The following is a 24,674-nucleotide window of genomic DNA, read 5'->3' on the forward strand; positions in this document are numbered from 1 at the left end:
TGTTTGCACTAATTCTTATGATGATCCTGTAAACAAAGCCTACAGGTATCATCACCTTCCAGATAGAGCTGATTCCCAGTTTCCTGTCCAAATAACTTCTGCCTATGTGCTTGCATAGCTGAAATTCCACATTTACTTGTATTTATTTGAAACATTTTAATTCCATTTTTCCACAATGGTCCCAAAGCAACTAATAACAAAATGCCATAAATAAATAAAACTTGAAACAATACAACTTTTAGAACCAATCACAATAATTACACTTCCCCAAATCATCAACTGTGCTAAGTCCCAAGCAGTATTAGAGAAACTCAACCCCATGTCTGATGAAGTGTTCATGCACTCGAAATAGGGTTGCCATGTCCAACTCAAGAAATATCTGGGGACTTTAGGGGTGGGCCCAGGAGCAAGGGTGTGACAAGCATGACTGAACTCTGAAAGGACTTCTGGCCATCACATTTAAAGGGACTGCACGCCATTTGAATGCCTTCCCTCCATGTGGAAATAATGAAGGATGGGGTACCTTCTTTTGGGACTCATAGAATTGGACTCTGGTCCAGTCTTTTTGAGAGAGCCCCAGATGCCCACAGATCAATTCTCCATTATATTCCCATTATATTCTATGGGACTTGGTCTCCATAGGGTATAATGAAGTGCCCAGCAGAAATTTCCCTCCCCCTCCCCCGCTTTCTGATAACCCTGAAGGGGGGGGGGGAGGCTCTAAACCAGGAGATCCCCTGCCCCCACCTACGGATTGGCAACCCTAGCACGAAAGTTTACATTCTAAGTAAAAGGTTGTTGGTCTTAAAGGTGCTACTGGACTCCAACTTTGTTCTGTTGCTTCAGACCACACGGCTGCCCACCAGGATCAACCCCATTAATTCAGCCAACAGTGTCTTGGAAAAAGAAGTGCTTTACAGACTTCTCTAAAGGCTGGAAGGAATGGGGTTTTCCACCTTCTCTCTGGCTGGTGGTTCTGCATAATCACTGGGAAAGCTTGTGCCAAACAGGAATGAGTGTATCTGATGAGACAGAAAAAAAAATAAGAGAAACATATTTGATTCCTGGGTTCCTACAGGAAGAGAAGGTCCTTCAGACACATTGTCATTGAATGCAAAATGGGGACACTTTGTAGGTCTTTCTGATTCACTTTATACCTGGAATGTAGAGAGCTTCTCATATTTGAAAGAAGCTTGTTTCTTCCATTCAGAAAGCAAAAGTGACCTAATCCTTTTGTCTGAGTTGTAGAACTTCTTTCTAATGACCTTTGACATTATTAAAACCCTATGGCAATTTGTGGTTTATCCTTCCATTGAAGTATTTATTCTGACTCATGGCCTAATCCAGGTTGCATTTCTAAGCTTTTGAGGGGGAGTAGTGAGAAAACAGCTCAGGAGAGGCTTTCATGCCATCCTGCTGTTCTTGGATGGCACTCAGAAGCCGTCTTCTCCTTTTACTCCATTCCTTCCTCCTCCTCCTTCTAGCATACTGTGCAAACTAGCCTATTTTAAATGTACATGAAACATTCATGGGACTGGATGAAAAGTGGTGAAACTAGCGGTTTCCTATCATAAGCTTTTCTTCCCTTTTTTCTACAGAAAAAATGTCTCTGCAAAAGCCTCCTTATGCCCCTGATGCATCTTCTTGAGGTTTCTTTTTTTACATTTTAAAGTGAAACGAAGAAGCAGTAATGTATGTAAAAAGTTGTGTGCGCACGTAAAACATGTCATTCCCCTCAACATTCCATTAACAGATTTTTCATCCAAAATACAGGAACAGCTACCACTTAACTGAATGAAATGCAGTCACCAAGATGCTTTCAAGGGCTACATGTCAGCCCCTCTTAGTCAGACCTCAAGCAAGTTTCCCAGTGTCATGATTAAAAATAGATTTTGTTGGCATTTTGACTGTGGGTCTGTCTGGTACCAGTTTCTATAGAGACTGCCTAAGGAGTCCTTTTCAGAGCAAAATCTAAGAATGTTTGGCTTTTTGTTATGCTGCTCTCTGGTGGTAATGTTGCTTTTTTGTTGTTTTATGAGAAGCTTATTCATGACGCATGACTTAGTGGAGGTGATAAAGCCTTCTTAACAGGGCAGCTTGTTGAATGGGCAGCTTAAACTGATTGCCATTCCGTGAATCCAGCATTACATGCTTGCTAATTACAGCATTATTTTGATTTGACTATCATTTGATACCCTTGTGTAGTCTTGATTTTTTTTAATATAAAAAAGGAAAAAAATGATTAACTATACATATACCAAATATCTCGCCAACAGAAATACATCTCACCTATTTGCAAGTTCCTTTCTGCATTCAATGTGCTTGTTATAACCCTAAAGCCCTTCACAGCCAAGCATCCCCATGTACAGGACCAGTGCTACCCAGTAAGCCAGGTAGGCTGCTGCCTAGAGTGCCACCTGACCACATGGGTGGCAGGCACCCTCTCCCAGAGCACCACCTCAGGACCCATGCCGCCACACTCACCCTCACTGCCACCTGGCTCTTTGCCACCCTCCTACGCCTTGCCTTCCAGCCTGGAGGCCTACCAGGAGTACTGTGAGCAGGGGTGGCAGTGCATGCACTTCCCCTCCCAGCATGCCACCTGAGGGCAGAGATGGGCAGGGGTGCCCTTGGCTTGGGTCTGCTGCTGCGCTCACCCTTGCCACTGCCCGCCTCTGGTGGTGGGGAAGGGGCTGAGTGCTTGGAGGCACAAGTAAGTCTGCCCACCCATCCCAGGCAGGAAAAGGGGCCTTGGGGGTTAGCCAATGTGCTAGCCTGCACTGCCCTTGTCCAGCCCCCTCTCCGCCCAGGTGCATTCTGGGGTTTGCTCATGGGTGGGGGAGAGGAAAGGTGCAGGCAGTGACACATAGAGTAAGGGGTATGTGGGCCTTGCCCAGGGCACCAAAAATCTGGTGCTGGCCCTGCCCATGTACCTACTACAGTCTCCTGGTCACCACCTTCTAATTGTTTCCATGCTTAAGATGGTCCATCAGAGCCCATTTCTTTCGTGGCTCCCAGCTTGTGAAGGAGTTGTCTGAGGAGTTAAGAGGGGCACTGTAAGGCCTTGTTTGTTAGTAGTTTAATGGGGTTTAAATTGCAGCCATTTTCTCAGGGGGGAATTGATAGAGTTTTATTGTGTTGCATTTTGTATATTTTTAATCTTGGGATTGTAAAACGCCTTAGACCTTAGGTGGGGTGTAAATATTTTACTGAATGTTATTTGATTATAACCCTGGTTTCCCATCTCAGCTAAACAGATGAATAGGATTCTGGTGAGTAACTGTGTTGGTCTGAAGCAATGGAACAAAGTTTGAGTTCAATGACAGCTTTGAGATCAACAAAGTTTAATTCTAGGTGTAAGTTTTTGTGTGGGTATAAGCTCTGTTGGTTTGAAAGTTACCACTGGAGTCAAACTTTGTTCAGCATCAAAACCTGATCAAAGTTTTATCTTCCCCCACCCCTGATTATGGAAATACCAATGTTGCATGTTTTAGTTGTCCACTCTTTGTCCTACCACATAAGTGGTCTGAGGTCTTTCCTTCCTTCACCCAGATAAACTACAGTTGAAAATATCCTGTTTGAGAAAATTTCCCATTTGAGATTTAGTCAATATGTCTTGAAAATATTTACTGATTTTGTGATAATGTGCTGTGATCTGTTTCATGCTTCAGAGTTCTGTAAAGTGGTAGTGGGGAATGTCTTTGCTATAGCTCAATATCCTGACTAAATTACTCCATCGTCTTTTATAAAATTGTCAGAAGCAGCTCCAGGAATGTAATGATTCGGGCAACTTTATCAAAGTCCTTGTCCAGTATTAATGAAAAGTGCTTCTTCCTTGCAATTTTCCCCATTGTAACTTCCTGTCGTTAGAGAATTAAAAACCCAGTGTTTGCTTCTCCTGTGAGAAAGTATGGGCCATGGTTATTACTGTAGCTGATTTCTCATACTTCTGCTTGACAAGGGAAAAAAATGCATTTCTAAAGAAAGCCTGTTTGTGTGGCTTGTTGTAAGGAAATATTCAATGGTGCCTTTATTACGTGAAGGAGCCATGCAGTTATGGCAAGTTTCTCTCCTCTCCAGTAGTACAAGAATCCATGTCATGCAGTGTACACTGGGGAGAAGAAATGATAAGCACAGCAGTACGCTCTGAGTGTACATGGATAAAATGAACATGTACATACACCTTGAAATGAGAAAGACTGGTTGCACTAGCTCAAATTTTGTCTAACTATAATTTGTTACTATCTTGAAAACTGAGAGCAAAATGCAAAAAGGCTTTGCCCCAGAGTGGGGGAATTCCTTTTGATAAAATGTTCACACTTTGGCATGGCATCAGCTTAATAGTGGACTTGGTTGCCATTTGGTGTACTTGGTTGCCATTTGGTATACTTGTTCTGTTGCAAATGGTATGCTTTCTGCTGCAGATTGAATTCTTGATCCCTTAAACCAGGGATGTCAAACCTGTGGCCCACAGGATGCACCCAGCCCACCCAGGGCGTTAATCAGGCCTGTGGCTCTTTTCTCCCCCTCCTGTCCTCACCCTTTGAAGCTCTGAGGCTGCTGAAGTTCTCAGCACCTCCTGCCTTGTCTTTGCTGACTGCAGCAGGAGGCTCTTCTGGGCTTGCAAAGCTGCAAAGAAAACACAGAAGTGGATTTTCGACTGTCTCTGCACCTAGATAGACTGCTCTGGGAGTAGTCTTTCTGGGCCTGGAGACCTCAATGGAAAATCCATTTTGTGTTTTCTTTGCAACTTTGTCTGTGCTGCAGTGTATTTCAATGGACTGGAACTCAAGGAGTTTCACTTTCCACTGTTTGTATGGCCGGTTGAAGCTGTTGCTTGCTGAGGTGGTCTCCTTGCAAATAAAGGGTTGATGCTTTGAGCTAGCTTGTCTCTGCTGAATGGACCTTAAAACTGGTGCCTAGTGAGTGCTCGGACCTGGGAACCCACAGCCAAAGGGGGATATTATACTGAGGAGCCATTGCTGATCTGTGTAGATGGGGGGGGGGGGAGTTTGCAATGCCCAACCATTTCATGTTTTCCTGGGCTCAGAGCATTTTATACTTTTAATTTATATTTTTAGTTTCTGCTGTGATCTTTGTGCTTTGTCTTGATGTTTAATTTTTAAAAATTGCATTTCCAAATCCCCTATTCCCCCACCATTCCATTTTAAACAAAATATTGCAAGAGTATTGAACATGTTTATATTTTAAGTAAAAAATAATATCATTAATTGTGTTTGTCTGAATCCTTCATAACGTTTATATCTCCGCAACCTGGCATTACATTTTATGACATACATGCCTGGCCCCACAAAGTCACATTTATGTCAGATCTGGCCCACATAACAAATGAGTTTGACACCTCTGGCTTAGACTGTGTGCAATCAGCATGTGAAGTTTTTGAAGAACCCTGGTTAGGCAATGTCATGTTTCAGTGAGTTTCGGTCAAGTACAAAGCAAGGAGTAGGACTAGATGACCCTGGAGGTCCCTTCCAACTCTCTGATTCTAGTATTAATAACATTGTCAACAACAATAGATGATCTGTGGGCTGGAATCCGAACCATTTGGCAGACTCATGAGTCTACCTGCAACTTTATAAATACATACATACAATATTTTATTTATATATATGTTCCCCCTTTCCATCCTGCCTGATCCCATTTGTATTTCACCTACACCTAAGGAACCTGTCTTTTTAAACGCTCTGTAAAGTGTCTTCAGCATTTAATACATTTACATTTTATTTTATGTACTATTAACTTGTACAACACAATCAGTGTACAATTGCACTCACTTGAAGCAATGTACTCTAGTAATAACAAGGCCCTGCCTACAAAGAGATTACAGCCTCAAAGTATTCTTATATTTCAACATGTCTCTGTTTTGAGGATCTAACTGAAAACTGTTCCTGAGGCCCATTCAGAGCTCCCAATGCATCTGGAATAACAAATGTTTATTTCTGACAGCTGTTCAGAGATGTGTAGTTTGATCATGCAAGAAAATGCGGTTTACAATGCAATTGTATCTATGATTTAATATATGTTAGTGATTTGCAAAGCACTGGGAATTAGAGTTTACGTAAAAATAGGCTTGTCAGTTGTGCACTGAGTAGAGATTTATGCACACTTGTTAGAATATATTCTTCATCTTTAAGCCAAATTTAGTATCTCGTCTTTATGGCTATGTGCATTTTTGAGTTAACGAAGCTGAAAATCCTCATCAGAATGCAAGTCATAATGAAATGCGGTAAGTGTGAGAAAGAGAGATACAGGCAAATTCATGACTACAGTACCTATTAATCTAGGACAATCCATATGAGCATATGGAGCTGCCATACACTGAAACAGACCACTGGCCCATTAGGGCTAGTATTGTGTACTCTGACCGGTAGCAGTTCTTCAAAGTTTTGGGTGATAGTCTTTTGCATTACCTACAGTCTGTTCCTTTTAGTTGAAAGATGCCACAGCTTGCAACTAGGACTTTTTGCAAGTCAAGCAAATGCTCTTCCACTGAGCCACAGGCCCTGCCGTGGCCATTTGTTGTTGGGGTTTTTTGCAGCGTGTATTAATAGACTTGACAATAGTTATATATTATATGAGTTAAGATGTAAGAAACAGGCAGGCCTCCCTTTGAGATGTGAAGGGGTAAAATCAGCACCTGTCTATCAAATTAAATCACAGCAGTAAAACAGCAAAGCAGTGAGGTTAATAAAACTGATCAAGGCAACTGAGTCTGTTTGGAATGGGCGGGATATAAATTGAAAGTAAGTAAGTAAATAAATAAATAAATATGCCACCTAAAAGCAAGTGTGTGTGTGTGTGTGTGTGTGTGAGAGAGAGAGATAGGTGATATCAAAATGCTGCTGACCATCTGACTTATGGCAACCCTATAGGGTTTTTAAGGCAAGAGACTAACAAAGATGGTTTTTCATTCCCTTTTGCTGCACAGTGACCCTTGAATTCTTTGTTGGTCTCCCATCCAAATACTAACAAGGACCATTGCTGCTTAGTTTCCAGGATCTGATGAGATCATGCTAGCCTGGGCTATCCAGATTGGGACAAAAGCAAATATATAGCACTATTTCTTTTGTATCTTATTGTGTATTGTGTTCCTATTGCATTATTTTAAAGTTTGTAATCCACTTTGAGCATTCATAAGGAAAAGTAAATAAAATATGTATTTGTGGACTCTGTCCAGCTTCCATCTATACCAAAAGGGGTCTGGAAATGTTCAGTGGTCTTACGAATCAGACAACAGCTACAAAGAAACTTTGCATTGCTCTTATTGGCTTGGATCTCACTGAAAATCTCCACTGATAGAAGGATTTCCATCAGTGAAGCGTTACTTGTTTTTTCCTGCTGAAGCCCAAAATGCCCTCTAGTGTTTCTCCTGGAGGACAGGGGATCCCAAGGAACAGGATGTGGGGGAGGAGTCTAAGATCTGGTGAGGGTTGACAAGAATCACCCTCTTTTGCATGTATGGATCCAACCCATACTTTAAGGGGAGGGGGAACACCTTAGAATCTGGTAAATACTGAGCAGCACCTTTCTTCTGTAGTTTTCTTACTTTACATGTGTCCTCATAGACCCCATTCCCTTGGCTTTGTCTATATATTTTTTTCCGAGCCTTACTCTTGCATTTTGCAACCTGATTAATCACATTAATTAAATTTACTTTCATAGTCCTGAATAATATTCCATTTGAGTTGTCTGGTCATAGAAATTAACATTTGTAATATGTAACTCTGCTTTTATTACATGGCTATTATCATGGTAATTCACTAGCATAAATTTCCCTACATCCTGTTTATTGTTGAGCTGAGAACCTGGCAGCCTCCTCTTGGCCAACATATGTGATCATAAACTAAGGAAACCTGTGCTGGATATTAACTTGCCAGTATTGTCTGGTTAGTCAAATTCCATAGCTTGTAGTTGTGATATGTTACAGACCTGTGTATTTCACTATCTTTGAGTCTGCTACCTTTGAAATTATATTGAGCTTCCTGTGAAAATTCCAAATGCTGTCTGCAAAGCATCCTTAGTGTTCACTAACATTCTCTTTGTGCTTACCATCTTGTCAAGAAGATCCCCAAATGCTGATTGTTCCAAGCAAATATAATCTTGCATGCTTTTTTGTCTCATCACTCCTTTTTGATTTGGCTATATTGTTAGGAAGAGCTTCTCTGTCATGCTGGAATCATAACTGCAAGGTTCAGTTGCCTTCTTCCTACTAATTCAAGATCAACAAGCTTTTACCCTTCATGTTGAACTAAATAAAGTTCATAATAAATAGCTGGATTTTGGCACATACATTAGATAGGTGGTGTGGATCATTCCCTGTAAATGGCCTTTTGCTCAGTGAATTATCACAATGTAATGGTGCATGTGGTCACTCCCAGTGTTCTCCAGTTTTGGGTGAAAAGTTCCCTGACCAGTGTGTTTCCCTTCTAAGCCTTCACATCTCGATAGAACATTTAATCTTTTCATGGAGTGTTGCTCTTGCTAGATGGCAGCACTGCAGATTGCCTGTTTAGCATGGCTGTAATTTGTTTAAAAGATGTCTGTTTGTAAATAATCCAATTAAACGGCTGAATACAGGACTTGCACTGACAATATCTGCAGATAGGACTCTTAACATGTGGCTTTTAGATCCATCTAGTGTTCCTGTGGTTTCCTTTGTTGTTGTGTGAAGTGTATGGCTGCCAGTGCACTGAATATGAGGAAAAGGAACAAGCCTTTAAGCAGTCTTGGAAGAGGAGAGTTTGTGGACATTTTGATAGAAAGTGGTTATAAGTGAAGAATGTAGGGTCAGTGCACTACTGTGTATGTAGGAGACTTGCTGCAGAGTGCAACAGTGATCGTGCTGGGAAGGGCCAAGCAGGACAGCATGGTGCGGAGCAAAACAAACATCCAGATCTCTTACAGCAGCTGAGTAGAGCACTACATCTGTGATTGGGGAGGATTATTTAATGTTTGTGAATATAATGATTTGTTCTCAGTAAACAGTGATTATGAAAGGCAATAAAATCCAAAATCTTTGAACTGAACACTGAATAATTAAGTATTGTAGGATCAAAAACCCTTTGCTTAAATATGGAATAGTTAAGGTTCTGAAAAATTCACCCATACACCAAAAGCAAGGGAATTTATGTTAAGGCCACTGCCATAATTCTTGTTCTGCATTCTCAATATGTTTAGACTCTATGCATCATCACTATCCATTGGTCAGCTCCAGTACCAAGAAGATAAGTAGGAGGCGTAGCAAATACTGTAGAAGACAGTCAGGATACAGGATGATCTTGACAAGCTGGAAAACTGGGCTAAAACGAATAAAATGAATTTTAATTGAGATAAATGTAAACTTGTGCAGTTAGGTAGGAAAAATCTAATGCATCATTGTAGAATCAGGGAGACTTGTATTGGCAGTAGTATGTGTGAAAAGGATCTTGGAGGCTTAGTGGACCATATGCTGAACATGAGTCAGCAGTGTGATGTAGTAGTTAAAAAAAAACCAATGTGATTTTGGGCTGTATCAATAGAAGTATAGCGGCCAGATCACATGAAGTGATGGTATCACTTTACTCTTCTCTGGTTAGACCTTACCTCGAGTGTTGTGTTCAGTTTGGGGCACCACAATTTAAGAAGGATATAGACAAGCTGGAATGTGTCCAGAGGAGGGTAACAAAGGCGGTGAGGAGTCTGGAGACCAAGTCTTATGAGAAAAGGTTGAAGGAGCTGGGAGCCACAACCATCATCTTCAAGTACTTGAAGGGTTGTCATATAGAGGATGGTGTGGAGTTGTTTTCTGTTACCTCAGGAGGTTGGACCAGCACCAATGGGTTAAAATTAAATCAAGAGAATTTTCTGGGCATGGAAAACTGTGTTACTGGGAGTGTGGGGGGGAAGGTACTTGTTAATTTCCTCCATTTGAGTGGGGGGGTTGGATTAAATGACCCCGGAGGTCCCTTCGAACTTTATGATTCTAAGTTTAGTGCATTATTCAGTGCCAAAAACTAAACAGATACAAGGGGAAAGCATCGAAGAGAAGCCAGTTCACATCATCATCCCCTCAATACCTTCCTCTTTCATTACTACTACTGAGAGAGAGCCAGGACTCTCCATCTGTCTGGGTGAAGTGAGGCCTCTCCTAGGGACCGAAACATCTGATGCTGCCTGGCCTTGGTTTCTAGGCACCACACTATTCCTGTGCAGACTCTGTGTAACTTTTAGAGAGTCGCAGCTGGGGCAAAAGCAACGGGGTCCTCTAAGGACTGGGCCTTTAAAGAGCAGCAGTTGGTGCAAGAGAACTGGAAAGTACCTGTGTTTCCCCAGTAGCTCCACAGTCCCTTCATAGCAGTTGTTTTTCTTTTGAATCCAACTCTTTCTTTTTTTTTTCTGATTGCAGGACCGTTGTTAGGCAAAAAGGCAGCTTATAAATACTTAAAATGAGTAAAATCAACAGCCAGTATATTAAAAACAATCAAAAAGCCAGTACTTTAAAAGTGACTGACTACTTGTACAACTCATGAGGCAGTTCTCCATAGCCAATCAAATACAAGTCTTAGTAAAACGTAGCATATATTCTGTTTTATAGTGACAGAATACAAGAAAGTGGTAACATCATAATGCTCCTACAACTTTTATGATTTTTTTTATTTAAAAAGTGTATAGACATTATATCAAGCTTGGTTTCAGTGGTGGCCATCTTTCAAAAATCTCCATTGCTACCAAAGCAGCCTTTTAAGGCAGAATAATAGCACATTGCAAATTTATATAGCAAAACCCAATGGCCTATTTTGTTAGGGAAAAAAATATCTTCAAAAAGAGGAGACTTGGAGCAAGGAGTAGATTTCACTGTCTATTGCTTTTGTGCTGCATCTCCTTCATTCAGATTGCCTTTCCTTGTAAGGTACTGATTGGCAAGAGAAAAGATGCATAAGGAACCCAGCAACTGAGGGTGGAGAAGCCAGGGAGAATTACAGCCCAAAAATAGTGGGCTAGTAACTAAGTCCCCATCCCCAGCTACTTTTCCCTAGTAGAAATAGCCATTGAGATTTTGTTTTGCCATGTGGATTTGCTTGCAGTTCCATTCTGACAGAACATCCTGATGTGTATTAGTTATCAGCTATGTGCAAAACAGGATGATTTCCAATTAGTTCACAATCTGCTTCCTAGATTTGAATGGAGGGGAGTTCCTTAAATACCTATGTATAATTTTGCTGCATCTAGTGTAGCAAAATTATGGTAAGCCAAAAGCAGCAAAGTTCACCACTAGGGATGAGCACAGACCACGAAAATGGAGGTTCATCCCAGTTAGTGATTTGTGAGGTCCCGTGAACCAGAACGAGCTCCCTCACTTTATAAACCAATTCAGGTTCATAAGATTCATGGATCTTCCCTCTTTCTTTCTGCTGAGGGTGGCTTCTCAATGGCGGTGGAATGGAAGGGTGAGGAGAGATCTTCCAAAACCAATTTAAAGGGAATATTTAAATATATTAAGACTTGCTAAGTTCCATTTCACTCACGAGTCATGCTGTTGTGGTGGCAGCAACATAGCTTTCAAAAACCATTTAAAGGGATCCCTGTGGCAGCAGAGCTTGGAGAAGGCATTCAAAGAGATCGTGGTTTCTTTAAATGACTTTTCTGAGCCCTGCTGCTGGTGCCAGCATGTCTGCTGAAACGAACCACACAAACCCACCTTGGAGGTTTTTGGAGCTTGTGAGGGTGGGGTAGTATTAACCAAGGTTTGCAGACAACAAACTGATTCTGGTTTGTGATGAATTTTGATTTGTAATTTGGTCATCGTTGTTCACCCCCCACAAAATATAGGAGGTAACCAGTGAAGGATTTCCAGACAGAAAGGGGAAGTGATTTTAGCAGTCCCCCAACCATGGCAAAGTTTGATTCCTCACCCATGCTGTATGGGTGAGTCCTCCATTCCTCATGAGCACCACTTCAGGATCACTGCTTGCACAACGGGAGGAGGGAAACCAAATTTCTAGTGGAAGCAAGCCAGAGTTGACATTCATTTTCCTTGGGACTCTACATATAAAAGTACAACTATATAAGTCATTGCAAGGAAAAGGGACCAACAAATGTTGATTGTGCATGCTTCAGGAGGCTTAGATTGTTGAGAAACTGAGAGAGTCCATTATCAGGGGTAGCAGGGAGATGGGGAAACTGACCTGCTCATGCTGGAGCTCTTGAGAGTTTATTGAGCCCTGGACAAGGTGATTTGTATATATAGGGATGGATGGTTTTCCAAACAGTTTCTTCCACTTCCTGCACTTTATAATTCATTGCAGCCCCAGTTTCCTGTAAAAGTAAACTTGAACGGATAAGCAGAAACCTCTCCAGAGGGATCTGTCAAGACTGGGCAAGTGGACATCAATGTGGCAAATTAAACTTGCCAAGTGCAAAGTAATGCACACTGGAGCAAAAATCTTATCTATAAACATATGAGGTCAGGATTGGTAGTAACTGACTAGGAGAAAGAGCTTGGAGTCATGGTGGCAAATGCTGTGCTGAGGATTATGAGAAATGTGATTGAAAACAAATGTTAATGTCCTTATATAAATATATGGTGCAGCTTCATTTGAAATACAGTGTATAGTTCTGGTTACTGCACCTAAAAAAAGATAGCATTGGAAAAGGTTTGAGGGGTGACAAGACGGGTTCACAAAATTATGCATGGGATACAGATGGTAGAGAAAGAAGTACTTTTTCACCCAAAGAATAATTAACACATAAAAGTCACTGTTGAAGGAAGTGGTGTCAGCTACAATACAAGCATAGGCAGTTTCAAGAGGGGATTGGATAAACATATGGAACAGAGGTTTTATCTGTGGCTATTGGTCACAAGGTATAGATGGAACACTGTTTGGGGCAGTGATACTCTGTATTCTTGTCACTTGGGGGGGGGCAACAGTGGGAGGGCTTCTGGAGTTCTGGCCCCTTTGGTTGACCTCCTGAGGGCACCTAGATTTAGGCCACTGTGTAACATAGAGTATTGGACTGGATAGGCTGTTGGCCTGATCCAACGTGGCTTATCTTATGTTCTTATGCTCACAAGTAAGGTTGGGATTTCTGTACACTTGGGACAGTCCTTATTTATGCAAAAAAATTGTGTGTGGTTCAGCGATAAGTGTTTAAGAAAGACTATGTTTATTAAAGACAAGCTGTGATCATGTGAGGAATCTTGGGGTTGTTGGTGGTAAATGATTGGGAACATCACTGTTTTCCCTGTAAGGCTCTTGTGGGCATGAACAGGCCAGTGTCCCTAACCCTTAGTGACTCTTAACAGCTCTCAGCATACTGAAAGGAGTGAGCATGCTCAGCCTCCACTAAACTGCCATACAATGTCATTTTTTGCATATCTTTGGAGCCCCCCAGGACTTTGACCTTGCCTGTATGTAGGCCGCTTTCACTGCCTCTGTGAAAGACACTCTACCAAAGAGTTTGCTGATAAAGAGGACAACTTGGGCAACATAAGGAATCCTAAGGGAGTATATGATCGGGCAGTTCTCCCTCCCCCTTGCCAAATCTCTGTCTCAAAGATGTTATAGGAGCTTCAGCAAGCTAATTTCCCCACTATCCTTGTTCCCCCTTGTCTTTCATTTAACTGTCAACTTCTGAGAGCAAAGGCTATGCTTAGTTCTCATCAGGCTGTTGAGGGAGATCTCTTTATAATTTACCAGCTGGTGTTATCAGCTGTTTGAGGATTTCCTGCTTTGTTTGGGGCTCTGTGGGGTGAGAACAGTAGATAATGGGAATATTCTTTAAGACAGGTATCCCATAGAGATTTAAAGAAGTTAATAACCACTTCTTTAACCAAGTTAATAAGGTTTTCAGAGTGAATGGAAACAGAGGTAACGTCTTGTACTAGCAGCAACACATCTTCTTAGACTCTTCCTTGAGTGTTTGTGGACATATTATGATAAGGACATGACAGAGTTAACATCAGGGAAATTTCTTCTAGCACAGCCTCCCATTTACTTTTTCTTGATTCTTCTTATTCACAGTGATTATTTTCTGTGATGTGATGTAGACTTTTTATATGTGTACAATAGCAACTCTAATTGATAACATGCTGTAATTTGAATTGTTATGCCTATTACCTTCATGCTTGCACTGTGAAAATACTGTATCCCAGCTCCACAGGCAGTGGCAGCCTTTGCCAGGCTTTCAGTACTGCGTCATCTTGCCATTGTTAGCTAGCTGTGTAATCTCCCTGTTTGGCTGTTTTCCCTGTGTGGCTTTCTTTTGGAAAAAAAGAATGGAACATGAATACAGGATTTGCAGAGGAAATAGATGCTATTTACCACCAGCCTTGTCCTGAATGACTTTGTGCCCCTGTGGTCATACTCTTTTCTAAAGGAGAAGTGATGTCTGTGGAGGCCACAACTCCCAGCATGCTGCCCTCTCAGCCTGTGAAGTGTCAGCATGGAATGCCTTGCCAGGAATAATGCGTATCAGCTGGGTGTGGTCATTTCCCTTTCCTTGTCCCCTGAAACCTGGCAGACATCTTAACGAAGGATCAACTAGCTAGCTGAGATTTGAGGCTAGGGTTAGCCAGCAGGACATGTTCTGAATGCCCAAGGTGTGGTTTAACTGTTCCTGCTAGGACTTTTGTGCAATTCTGACACAGCTGCTGAGGTTTATGTTCTGGTTTGAAGGAGGATGCCATGCCATCTTCTTGGTGACTTTCTTTAGGATCACATGTTCCTAGGTGCAAGCTGGGTCTCCACAAGAAATCACAGAGGGAAAAGAATCATTAGATAATCCTATCCCATCCTCCAGAATTTCCTCCATGATTCTATGAGGGGCTTGAGCAGGGAAATCCCCACCCCCTTTCATCTAGCTGCCTCAATAGTCTCTGTTACACAGCTGGCTTACTAAATTGATACAGTGATGTAACTGTAAGATAGGTTCTCTCAGTTCTGTTTCACATCCCTCCTTTGTTCCCTCTAGCGTTCTATGAGTGAATGGACTTTGGCCAAAAGAGTGATTTCTTTCCTGGCATCTAGAAGGATTTGCTTCATCCTGATGCTTCCTTCTTTAATCTGTATTGCATTGATCTCCATCCCTGTCCCCACCTCCTTCCTCCTTCAAGGAAGGAGGGTTTTGTCTGTTAACTATAAATGGCATGGAGCCATAAATTGTTTCTGCTTGCATGTTCATTCTCGCTCTCTCTGGTTTGTTGCCATAGTGATGAATACTTTCCTCTTTCCTGAGAGCTGCATTGTATTAATGTAACTATGCAGCCTTGATTAATTTGAATTGACAAGGGAACGTGAGTGGGACATAGCCCCAGATCTGAGTAGCTCTCCCAGAAGAAACAGGCATTTCATAGCCCTGAACAACTAAAAGCTCTTGAAAGCAACACAACACAATGATGTGGCAAAAACGATTGCACTCTCTAATGAGGATTTACTTTCAGGGTAACATTTTTTTTTGTTATTGCAGCAGGATTCTTTCTTGAGTCTGTTCTCCTCCCAGAGCTTTCTGAAGAATTAAAATACAAAAGACAATGACTCAAACATGTTTGTGGTTGGTGGAGCACATAAAAGTAATCCTGCCTGTGGGGGAAAAATATATAAACTGACGTAACATTTAGCATGAATTAATTTCCCCCAACTTAAGACCCATATTAGATGGATGCTTATAGGTTATTTATATGTTTGTGTTGAGATTTACTATCAATTAGACATGCAAAATAGTTTGTGCCTCTGCCTATCTCTGGTGGTCACTTGTCTATACATAGAATGCTTTTGATCCTTGTTTGAGAAACACTGCTCTGAATCCTAAACCAGCTGGACTATCATATATTCCACTTGAGTAGGTAATGTTGGCTCACCTGTATATTTGGATACTTTAGGTATTAAGTTCTTACTGCTTTCAAAGATGGGTGGAGGGATATGTGTGCATGACACTTGGTGGCATGCCCCTCCCAGTCTCCACCAAAAGTAGGTGATATTTATCACATGTATGTGTATTAAAGAGAGATTGCTTTGAAAAAAATGGCAGTGCAACCTTTTCTTGTGGCCTTCATCCTCCAAGACAGTAGATAACCTGACAAAAGTTAGCTGTTGTTCTAATCACCCCCTCCCCCATGTCTTCCTGCAGCTACCTGAATGATTTGGAGAGGATAGCGAGGGGGGATTACATTCCAACCCAGCAGGATGTGCTGAGAACTAGAGTGAAGACCACAGGTATTGTGGAGACTCACTTTACCTTCAAGGACCTACATTTCAAGTAAGTGTGAATCTCTAAAATGTGCAAGGTAATGCATTATGTTATTGTGGATCAGACTCCACCTCACTTTTTCTCTAGTTGGGTAAAACTTGTTACATGTCTTTTTTTGTTAGTTTATTTGCAAACTGCCTGCATGTATGCGATTTAAGAGAACCATATCCCACCATTCAGTCTCTTATGGGATAATACAGAGACGCAGAACTGATACAGCTGTTTTGTGTCTTTTTGAGTTTGCATGCTAGTTTTGTCGTCAGTTTTGGCTCACTTAAATTTTTAATTCTTCTCTTTTTTAATTCTTCTCTTTTTTAATGTTGCTATTATGCATGTACTACACAAATAATGGTGCAAAAAGCAGTAATTGTACTGGGTATATTTGGAGGGGAGAGAGGAAAAACTGGCACAAAAATGAGAATGCGGGATCACTTCTCACCAAAATGGGAATATTAAAAACAAATAGCTTTCAAAGTTCAGTCCCAGGACTCACTTGGAGTAATACAGGGATGAGTTGATGTGCATATCTACATAGCTGGAATGCCATTATATCCCAGTTGCTAGAGATTGTTGGGACCACACTTCAAGGGTTTTCAGTCTATTTACTGTCTTACAAGGAAGCATGACAGCTTTCAAATTACAGTACAGACCCTGAAGCGTTTATGTGACTTTGCTACTCATCCTGTATTTCTCACCTTTTGGGTTGTTAGATTGGCAGAGTTTGAAATACTACTGAGAATGTCAGCTGTTCAGCAATGAATGGAGGCGTCAGTGAGAGAGGAGAAAGCCATCTCCATTTATGTTCTCCTCCTTCCTGGCAAGTAGCCTAACAATCAAGAGTACAGCTCTGGTGTTCCAGGGTTTGCTGTAAGCTCAGCTATACAGATGAAAGCTGAAAGCTGTCTCTACCTCACTTTCACTTCTCTGCCCCAAACCTGTGTAGCCTGTTCCTTCACACTGGTATCTTTTGGAATAGTGTAATCCTCTGTATTCATAGCTGCATGATGCTTCTGGATTTTACACCTTTAGTTTTTTTTAACTGTGTTTCTGTTGGTTATTTTCTGTTTTTTCTTTCAATCTGAAAATAGTCATGGAGACGGTGTAGCAGATGATTAGGCAGCAACACTGTCGTCTGCCAGGTGAAACACAGCAAGCTTGTAATCTATCATCGTTGCAAGAATTATACAAATTGCCTGTTTTCACTTGCTCATATAGGGAAGATAGCTTCACTTTAAAAATGCCCCAAAAGTGGGCATTGCCAAAGGTTTTGTTTTCCCAGAAATATATTTTCTGATTTTAGTTAGAGAGAAGGTATGCATCACAAACCTATAGAACAACCCGTTTTTCAGTTGGAACAACCTAGGAAAGTATGTTGTAGTTTGCAATAGAAATGTACTTTCTTTTCCTTGTTTTATTCTCTCAGAATGCTGCTGCTGGAGTATACATCTTTGGGTCTGCCCTTATCAAAACCCATGACTGTATGATGCAACAAGCCCCGAGTTTAAGTCCCGTCAGGGTTCTAGATTAAAACCTTCCAGCTGAGATGGTGCCAGTTTAATCTTCTTGCACTTGTCACTTCTGAATGTATTGGGAAATTATCATTGTGAAAAGCTTTGAAATTCCAACAATAAGATCACAAAATAAAAAATATGTTTAACACAGCAAAATACTTCCTTGCCAAGTCACTGGAGACAAGAGTGCACATCCTCACAGTATGCTTTGAAAAGAATGTTTCTGGATAAACAAAACTCTGAGTACACACTGACTTGGGGAACCAAGGAATACAATTAGCAAAGAGCCTTTTTATTTTATACACATACTGGGGCAGTGTATTCAGTTAAATCTCACAGTTTTAAGAGACTTGATAAATGGGCTGTAAAGATGAGACAGACTGATTCATTGAAGTAGACTGTCCCCAAGTGGATTTTTGCAAAGTGGATTTACAGTGGAAAAGCTAATGAAAATTGGTGTGCAAGTTAAAGAGTGAAATGGAAAACTTCCTTTCTGGTATGCTTCTGATAGGCTAGTCCAGCTGCTAGTCTAGGTCAGGGAATATGTGTCTTGCACAATGCCAGGGAACCAGAAACTGCGGAGTCCATTTAATGGTCTGTGAAATTCCAGATTTGAGAAACTGAGCTAGCAAGGTTACTTAATGTAATCTGGTTGAAGACCTCTCCATAGTCACGCTGGCTACACTATTTAGATGGATTCATAAATGAAGATAGGGCTTGAATAATAAAACTAACTGGGAGCGTTCTTAAATGAACAAAACCTGCTTGGGGGATATGACAAATACCTCCCAATAAAGCAGTGATTCATTAATAATATTCAGTTCACTGATACTGTGATGCAGGGGTGTCGAAATAATGAGGGTTGGCTCTGACATAAATGAGACATTGTTGGGCTGGGCCATGTGTGTCATAAAATGTAATGCCAGGTAGCAGAGATATAAACTTTATAAAGGACACAAGCACACAATTAAAGATTTTTAACTTAAAATAAAAACATGCTTAAAACATTAGCACTTTTGCAATATTTTATTTAATAGTCTCTGATAACTGACACCTCTTACTCTGAATTATTGCATCAAAATATCTGTGCTGTAGCAATCTCGAGTATGCTGTTTAGATGTGCATCTGTAAGCCTCAAACCTACTTTTTGATTTATTGACATTCATTACAGAAATCTCATGCTCAGTGCTCTGAGCCTACGAGGACCCAGGGAAAATATGAAATGGCTGGGCATTGCAAGCTTTTATACATAAATTGCTGTGTGTACTGGTCAAGAACATGTGAAGGCATCATGATACAGAGTGAGGGCTATGTGTTTGTCTACAAAACTATAGTCTTCCCAGAAAAAAATAACTGCAACTCCTATGAGTGCAAGAGTAGAAAGACAGCCATATATAGTGGTCAATATGAACCTGCTATCTGAGAAGCCTAGGTTCAAAATCCCCAGTCTATAGAGGAAATGTGCTGGGTGAACTTGGTCTTGACACACACTCCCAGCCTAATCCACCTCACTGGCTTGTTGTTATTCCTCATCTAAACATTGCTTTCCTACAGAGAAAGATGGGATCATGAGGGCATGAATACAGTGATAAATGGGAGGCAAACCCAGTTACACCCAGGAGAACCCAACAAAACACAAATACACACACACTGTAGTAAGGCATACAAAAGCTCATACGTTGAATAAAACTTTGCTGGTCTTAAAGGAGCTTTGTATTTCTCCCATGCTATTGAAACAGCCTAGCAAAGGCGAGGAGCCTCAGCCAGTGGAAGAGAGAAAGGCTTGCCTCTGTTGCCTGTGCAATTGAGAGAGCCTGGCCAGGAAGCAAGCTCTGACTCGTTCCCTTATGCCCCCTGGGAGTAGGAGGTAGAGGAGCCTCAGGCAATGCAGAGAACAGAGGCTTGCCTATCTATCTCTCCTATGTGATTGAGAGAGTCTGGCAACACAAGCTGCAATATAGCAGATGCAAAACTGGAGAAGGAAGCAGGAGCCAGCCAGTTGCTCAAGGGATGGATACGAACCCTGTGTGTGACAAATGTTTAACACCCGTACAATGGCATTCAGCTGGAAAGTGAGATATTGGCACTTGAAGAAAAATTCAAAGAATTATTATGATGATCTTCTTCCCAAGCACTGCTGCCTGTGAACTGACATGGGTGGCAATGAGAGACATTTTTAAGTAGTAGAACCTCACCATTGAAATGCCACTCCCCCTCAAAGCTCATTTGACACACCTTACTGACCTTACTGCCTCAGATTTTAATATTGATAATTCCTATGTTGTTTTATGATTTCACAGTACTGTTTATACTGAGAGCTGAGCAGCAACTGACAAAGGTGCCTAAGAATGATCGCATTTCAACTAACCTTTTTAAGGTGCCACTTTTAGCACTGAGTCATCTCAGAAAAATGATTCCTTAAGATGGAACAATAGTTTTAAAATATTTTGAATGTTTGTAGGCTAATTTCGTTTTATATGGTTTATTTTTCTTTTTGAATAATTTTGCCCCCTTTGGGTGTATGTCTTTTTAGAAATGAATTAATAAAAATAAAAATGTGAGATGCCATTATTCTAGATACAGAGCATAAGGACACAACTGTTCACAATTAGAAAGGTGAATGTGAGATATGGGTGTTACACTGGCATTTATGAGTCATTGCTGGTTTCTTTGTGGCCTGGTAGTGTCTTTTTTCTCTTCCTTATTCATGTGGGAAAAACCCCCAAATCAAGCTAAATTTCCAGTTCAGTTTGGCTAGAGACAGGAAATATGGTGGTGACGCATGATTTATGTTGCACATGTCACTATGGGATGTGGTTGGTTTTAGTTTTGAATAGATGTAGTGTCATGTTTTGTAGTGTTCAGTGAGAATTTTTCCATATTACAACAAATTTACACACACACACAAAACACCTTTTCAGGAAAAAAAGAACATTTTGGCTGTTCTTGTAGTCGATTCGTTAACTTTCTTCCCACAAAAAACCAAGTTAAAATTATCTTTTTGTTCTCTTCCAAATAGCCAAACAGTGAAGCACTTCAAAATGTAGGAGATTTTTTAGAATAACTTTATGCATGCCACAATACCCATTGCCAACAATTGTAGGGGAAATGAGCATACTTAAGAATCAGAGTGGTTGCAAACATGTACACATACACACACTCAGATGTGGTGTTTATCCATGTTCTTGAAGCATGTTCTTTCATCTTGTGAATGGCTTGACTTGAAGAGGGATCAAAATATAACAGCACTGTTTCAAAGGGGTCCCCAATGTGCTGCCCATGGGTGCTCCATGGTGCCCCCTGATACCTTGTCTGTAGCCCACCAATTGTATTTAAGAAGTGCTCGGGGCCAAGTAGGGCTTTTGTCCCACAAGGCTTCTGAGTGACTATTGGAGACTTGACTCTGCAGATTGCTTTTAAAATGTTGCTTTGGCAGCCGCTGCTACCACAGCACAGAATCTGCACTTTTACTTTAGTTAAACTATGGTGATCATTTTGTGGCTGACTCTGTCTTCTGTGACAGCCATTTTGTTGCTGCACTCACCATGCAAAGTCAGAATTCTAAATGTACCTGTAGGCTGAAGAAGGTTGGAGAATCTGTGTTAGGTGCCTTTAGTGCTCAAAACACTTTGTTGTTAGGATAGTGTGTCATTTGTAATGACTTTCAGGGCTGCTGTTTATAACATGTAGAACTAAGATGGAGGTTCTGTGGCTGGGAGTGGAAATCAGGGCTGGGGTGCCAACTTCCCATCCGTGTCAATGTGCCACTGATACCAGTGCAGAACACCAAGAGTTTGGGCATGAACCTGGACACCTCCTTATCTATGGAGGCCCAGATTACAAATGTCAGCTAGGTTTCCCAACCCTCCCGCCCTGGCGGGGGACCCCAGGATTTACAGCCTCTACCCCCACTCTCCAAAAAAACGGAAGCGGGGGGAGAGGGGAACGGCACCAAGGAGTGTGGCGAGCCGCCCCATCTCAGAGGAGCAGCTAAGGTGAACCGGAGAAGAGGCGGCAGCAGCACAGCGGCATCGCCCGCTCTGCTCCGCCCCGCCTCTGAGGTAAAAATCAGAGAAGGGGAGGGTGGAGGCAGGCCAGGAGCGTGGCGAGCCGCGAATCTGGGTCCTTCTAGGACCCGGACTCACGGCTCACCACGCGCCTGGCCTGCCTCCACCCTCCCCTTCTCTGATTTCACCTCAGAGGCGGAGCGGGCGACGCCGCTGCGCTGCCGCCTCTTCTCCGTAGCTGCTCCTACGAGATGGGCTCAGCCTGAGCCCATCTTGGAGGAGCAGTTATGGTGAAGCGGAGAAGAGGCGGCAGCAGCGCAGCGGCGTCGCCCGCTCCGCTCCGCCTCTGAGGTGAAATCAGAGAAGGGGAGGGTAGAGGGAAGGAAGACATTTAAAAAGGTGTGCTGTCCCTTGAAATGCGATGGCCAAAACTTCGGTTGGGTGATGCTTGTCACACTCTTGCTCCTAGCTCCACCCCAGTGTCTCCTGGCTCCACCCCCAAAGTCTCCTGGCTCCACCCCCAAAGTCCCCAGAGATTTCTTGAATTGGACTTGGCAACCCTAATGTCAGCAAGCTGGCGTTTTTCCATCTGCAACAAATATGGCAAGTGACTGTACTTTCCTGTCTTGCCCAGACCTAGTCATAGTAATCCATGCAAAGGTTCACCTCCAGATTTGGTTACTGTAACTTGCTTTACACTGCCCTGCCCTTGAGGCTGATCTGGAAACTTCCAAGTGATCCAGAATGTGGCTGCACAAGTCCTGATGGAAACATCACAGACAACACGCATTCAACCTGTGCTGCATCAGCTGCACTGGCTTCCAGTGGAATACCAGGTCAGGTTCAAGGTTGTAATACTGACCTTTAAGACCTTGAGAGGTCTGAGACCTGCATACCTTTGGGACACCTCTTCTGGTATGCCCGCTGAAGAGCATTATGCTCTGCTAAAAACAATGTACTGGTTGTCCCTGGCCCAGAAGACATCTGACTGTCTTTGACCAGGGCCTTTTCACCCCGGCCCCTGCCTGGTGGAACTCTGCCAAATAACATCTGTGTTCTGCAGGACATTATGCAGTTCTGCAGGGCTTGCAAGGAACAGATGTTCCACCAGGCTTTTGGTTGAGGGCAGTGATGGACATCATCTTGGCTGGCACTCCCTCTCCTCCCACTCCTTTCCCTTCTAGTGTTGTTCTCTCTATTTATAGGAAGTGGTGACTCAGTTGAGAATCTGGTCATCCCATATGTGTTGTTTTATCTTGATGTATTTATGACTCTTGTATATCGCTCAGACCCCTGAATATTCAGGGATGGAGCAGTCCACAAATAGAAATTATAAATGTAGAATATGTGCTCACATTTAGTAAAGATACATCAAGAAGGTCGTCATATTTCTCCTGAAGTTATGATTTGTTTAAGCTAACAAATTTAGTGTTTTCTTTCTGTAGTTCCAGCAGTGTTAAACAGAACATTTGGTAACCCAGTTGTATAGAAATCCAGGTAGCAGACTGGGCATTTAGGTCCCAGCTAAAACTTATTTCTCTTAAACACTTTGAATGAATTGTGTGATAGGAATACTATGAGAGTCAGAATGAAGGCAGAATCTGAGATCCCAGCTATCCTTGGAGCATGGAACTTACTGTGAAAACGTCTATTTTCAGTATATTGACCTTTCAGTGGCAGTTCTTCCTGGACTATTGTTCTCCAGAGAGTCTGCCCTAAAGCCAAATTATAATCTCCAGATCATTTTCCTTTGCACAGTTGCACATAGAGTTTAGTGTATATTATTTCAGATATATGTGCTGTCCCTTGTTGTCTAGCTGTTACCAATAACATCATGACTGTGCATGGAAAGAGACTGAAACTGTATTTTAGTTCAGCCCTCTTTGTTCATGATAGAAATATGTAGCAGCTATGCAGCTCAAATTAAAATGTTTGGCTTGCATAAATTTTGAACTATAAAAATATATACAGGGGGCCTAAGCTGGTATTTAAATTATATTTATGTATTTATTTAAATGATATTCCACCATTCCATTACCACCCAAGGGGCCTTACAACATCATTAAAACTGATCCACGCTTTAAAATTATAAACATTGACATTATAGGAGTAACCTGACAACACTCACTGTTCCTACTAGTACTGGAAACAGTATCCACATGGTGACACAGAACAACAGTTTGCAAGTGTCCTTAAAAGTAAATTATGTATCATTAATAAACATGCTTTTTCCTTATGCAGATCTACCTGTACGTACTGTTCCTGGGCCTCTTTCTAGGAGCCCAGTTGTCCTGTATCAGGGAAGGAGTGTGGCTTCCCACTCATCCAGTCTGGTTAAATAGAGAATGCTATTTGTTGCTCACCTAATCTTACTGTTCACCCTGTTGACCACTGCCTCTGCATTGAGAAATCCATTAAAAAGCAGTACTGAGGAGAGTTGGTTAAAAAAAAAAAAATTCATCTGCAGAAACTTTTCCTAGCTCACAGGCCTCACACGTTTCTCATAGGCATTTATGGTATGAAGACAGCCTAAAAGAGGAAGAAAAATTTTGGCTTTCTTTCAGTTCACAAAAGCTTCCTTGGGGGCATTTTTAACAAATGGCAGGCAAGTTTAGGTAAGTGACTGTTGAGAAGCCTGAGAAAGGGATTGTCCCACACATGACCTACTAGGTTCTTCTGAGCCTCTCCCTTCAGTCATTTGGGGAGGCACAACCACCTGTATCTCTTGCTGTCAAGTAGTGGTTGTAGAGAATTTGTGTAATGAGGAGAAAATGTACACAAGTGTTCACACATGAGCATAATAATAATTTCCCCATACCAGAGTCTTTCTTTGCTGCAAGGTCACTTTCCAAAATCACAGGTATCATGTAATTAAGATTACATCCTGATCATTACTATTATTACTGTCTTC

The 24,674-nt window shown here is 41.7% G+C and overlaps 1 protein-coding gene across 1 annotated transcript in view; it reads left to right on the top strand.

Moving 5' to 3' along the window:
• LOC132572703 (guanine nucleotide-binding protein G(i) subunit alpha-2) overlaps nt 1-24,674 on the top strand; it is a 201,893-nt gene that overhangs the window by 153,675 nt on the left and 23,544 nt on the right. Inside the window, exon 5 of the mRNA XM_060240058.1 lies at nt 16,126-16,254. Within this exon, the coding sequence (XP_060096041.1) occupies nt 16,126-16,254 (129 nt within the window). The remainder of the gene's footprint in view (nt 1-16,125; nt 16,255-24,674) is intronic.

This window comes from Heteronotia binoei, chromosome 5, assembly GCF_032191835.1.
Source record: "Heteronotia binoei isolate CCM8104 ecotype False Entrance Well chromosome 5, APGP_CSIRO_Hbin_v1, whole genome shotgun sequence".
NCBI lineage: Eukaryota > Metazoa > Chordata > Lepidosauria > Squamata > Gekkonidae > Heteronotia > Heteronotia binoei.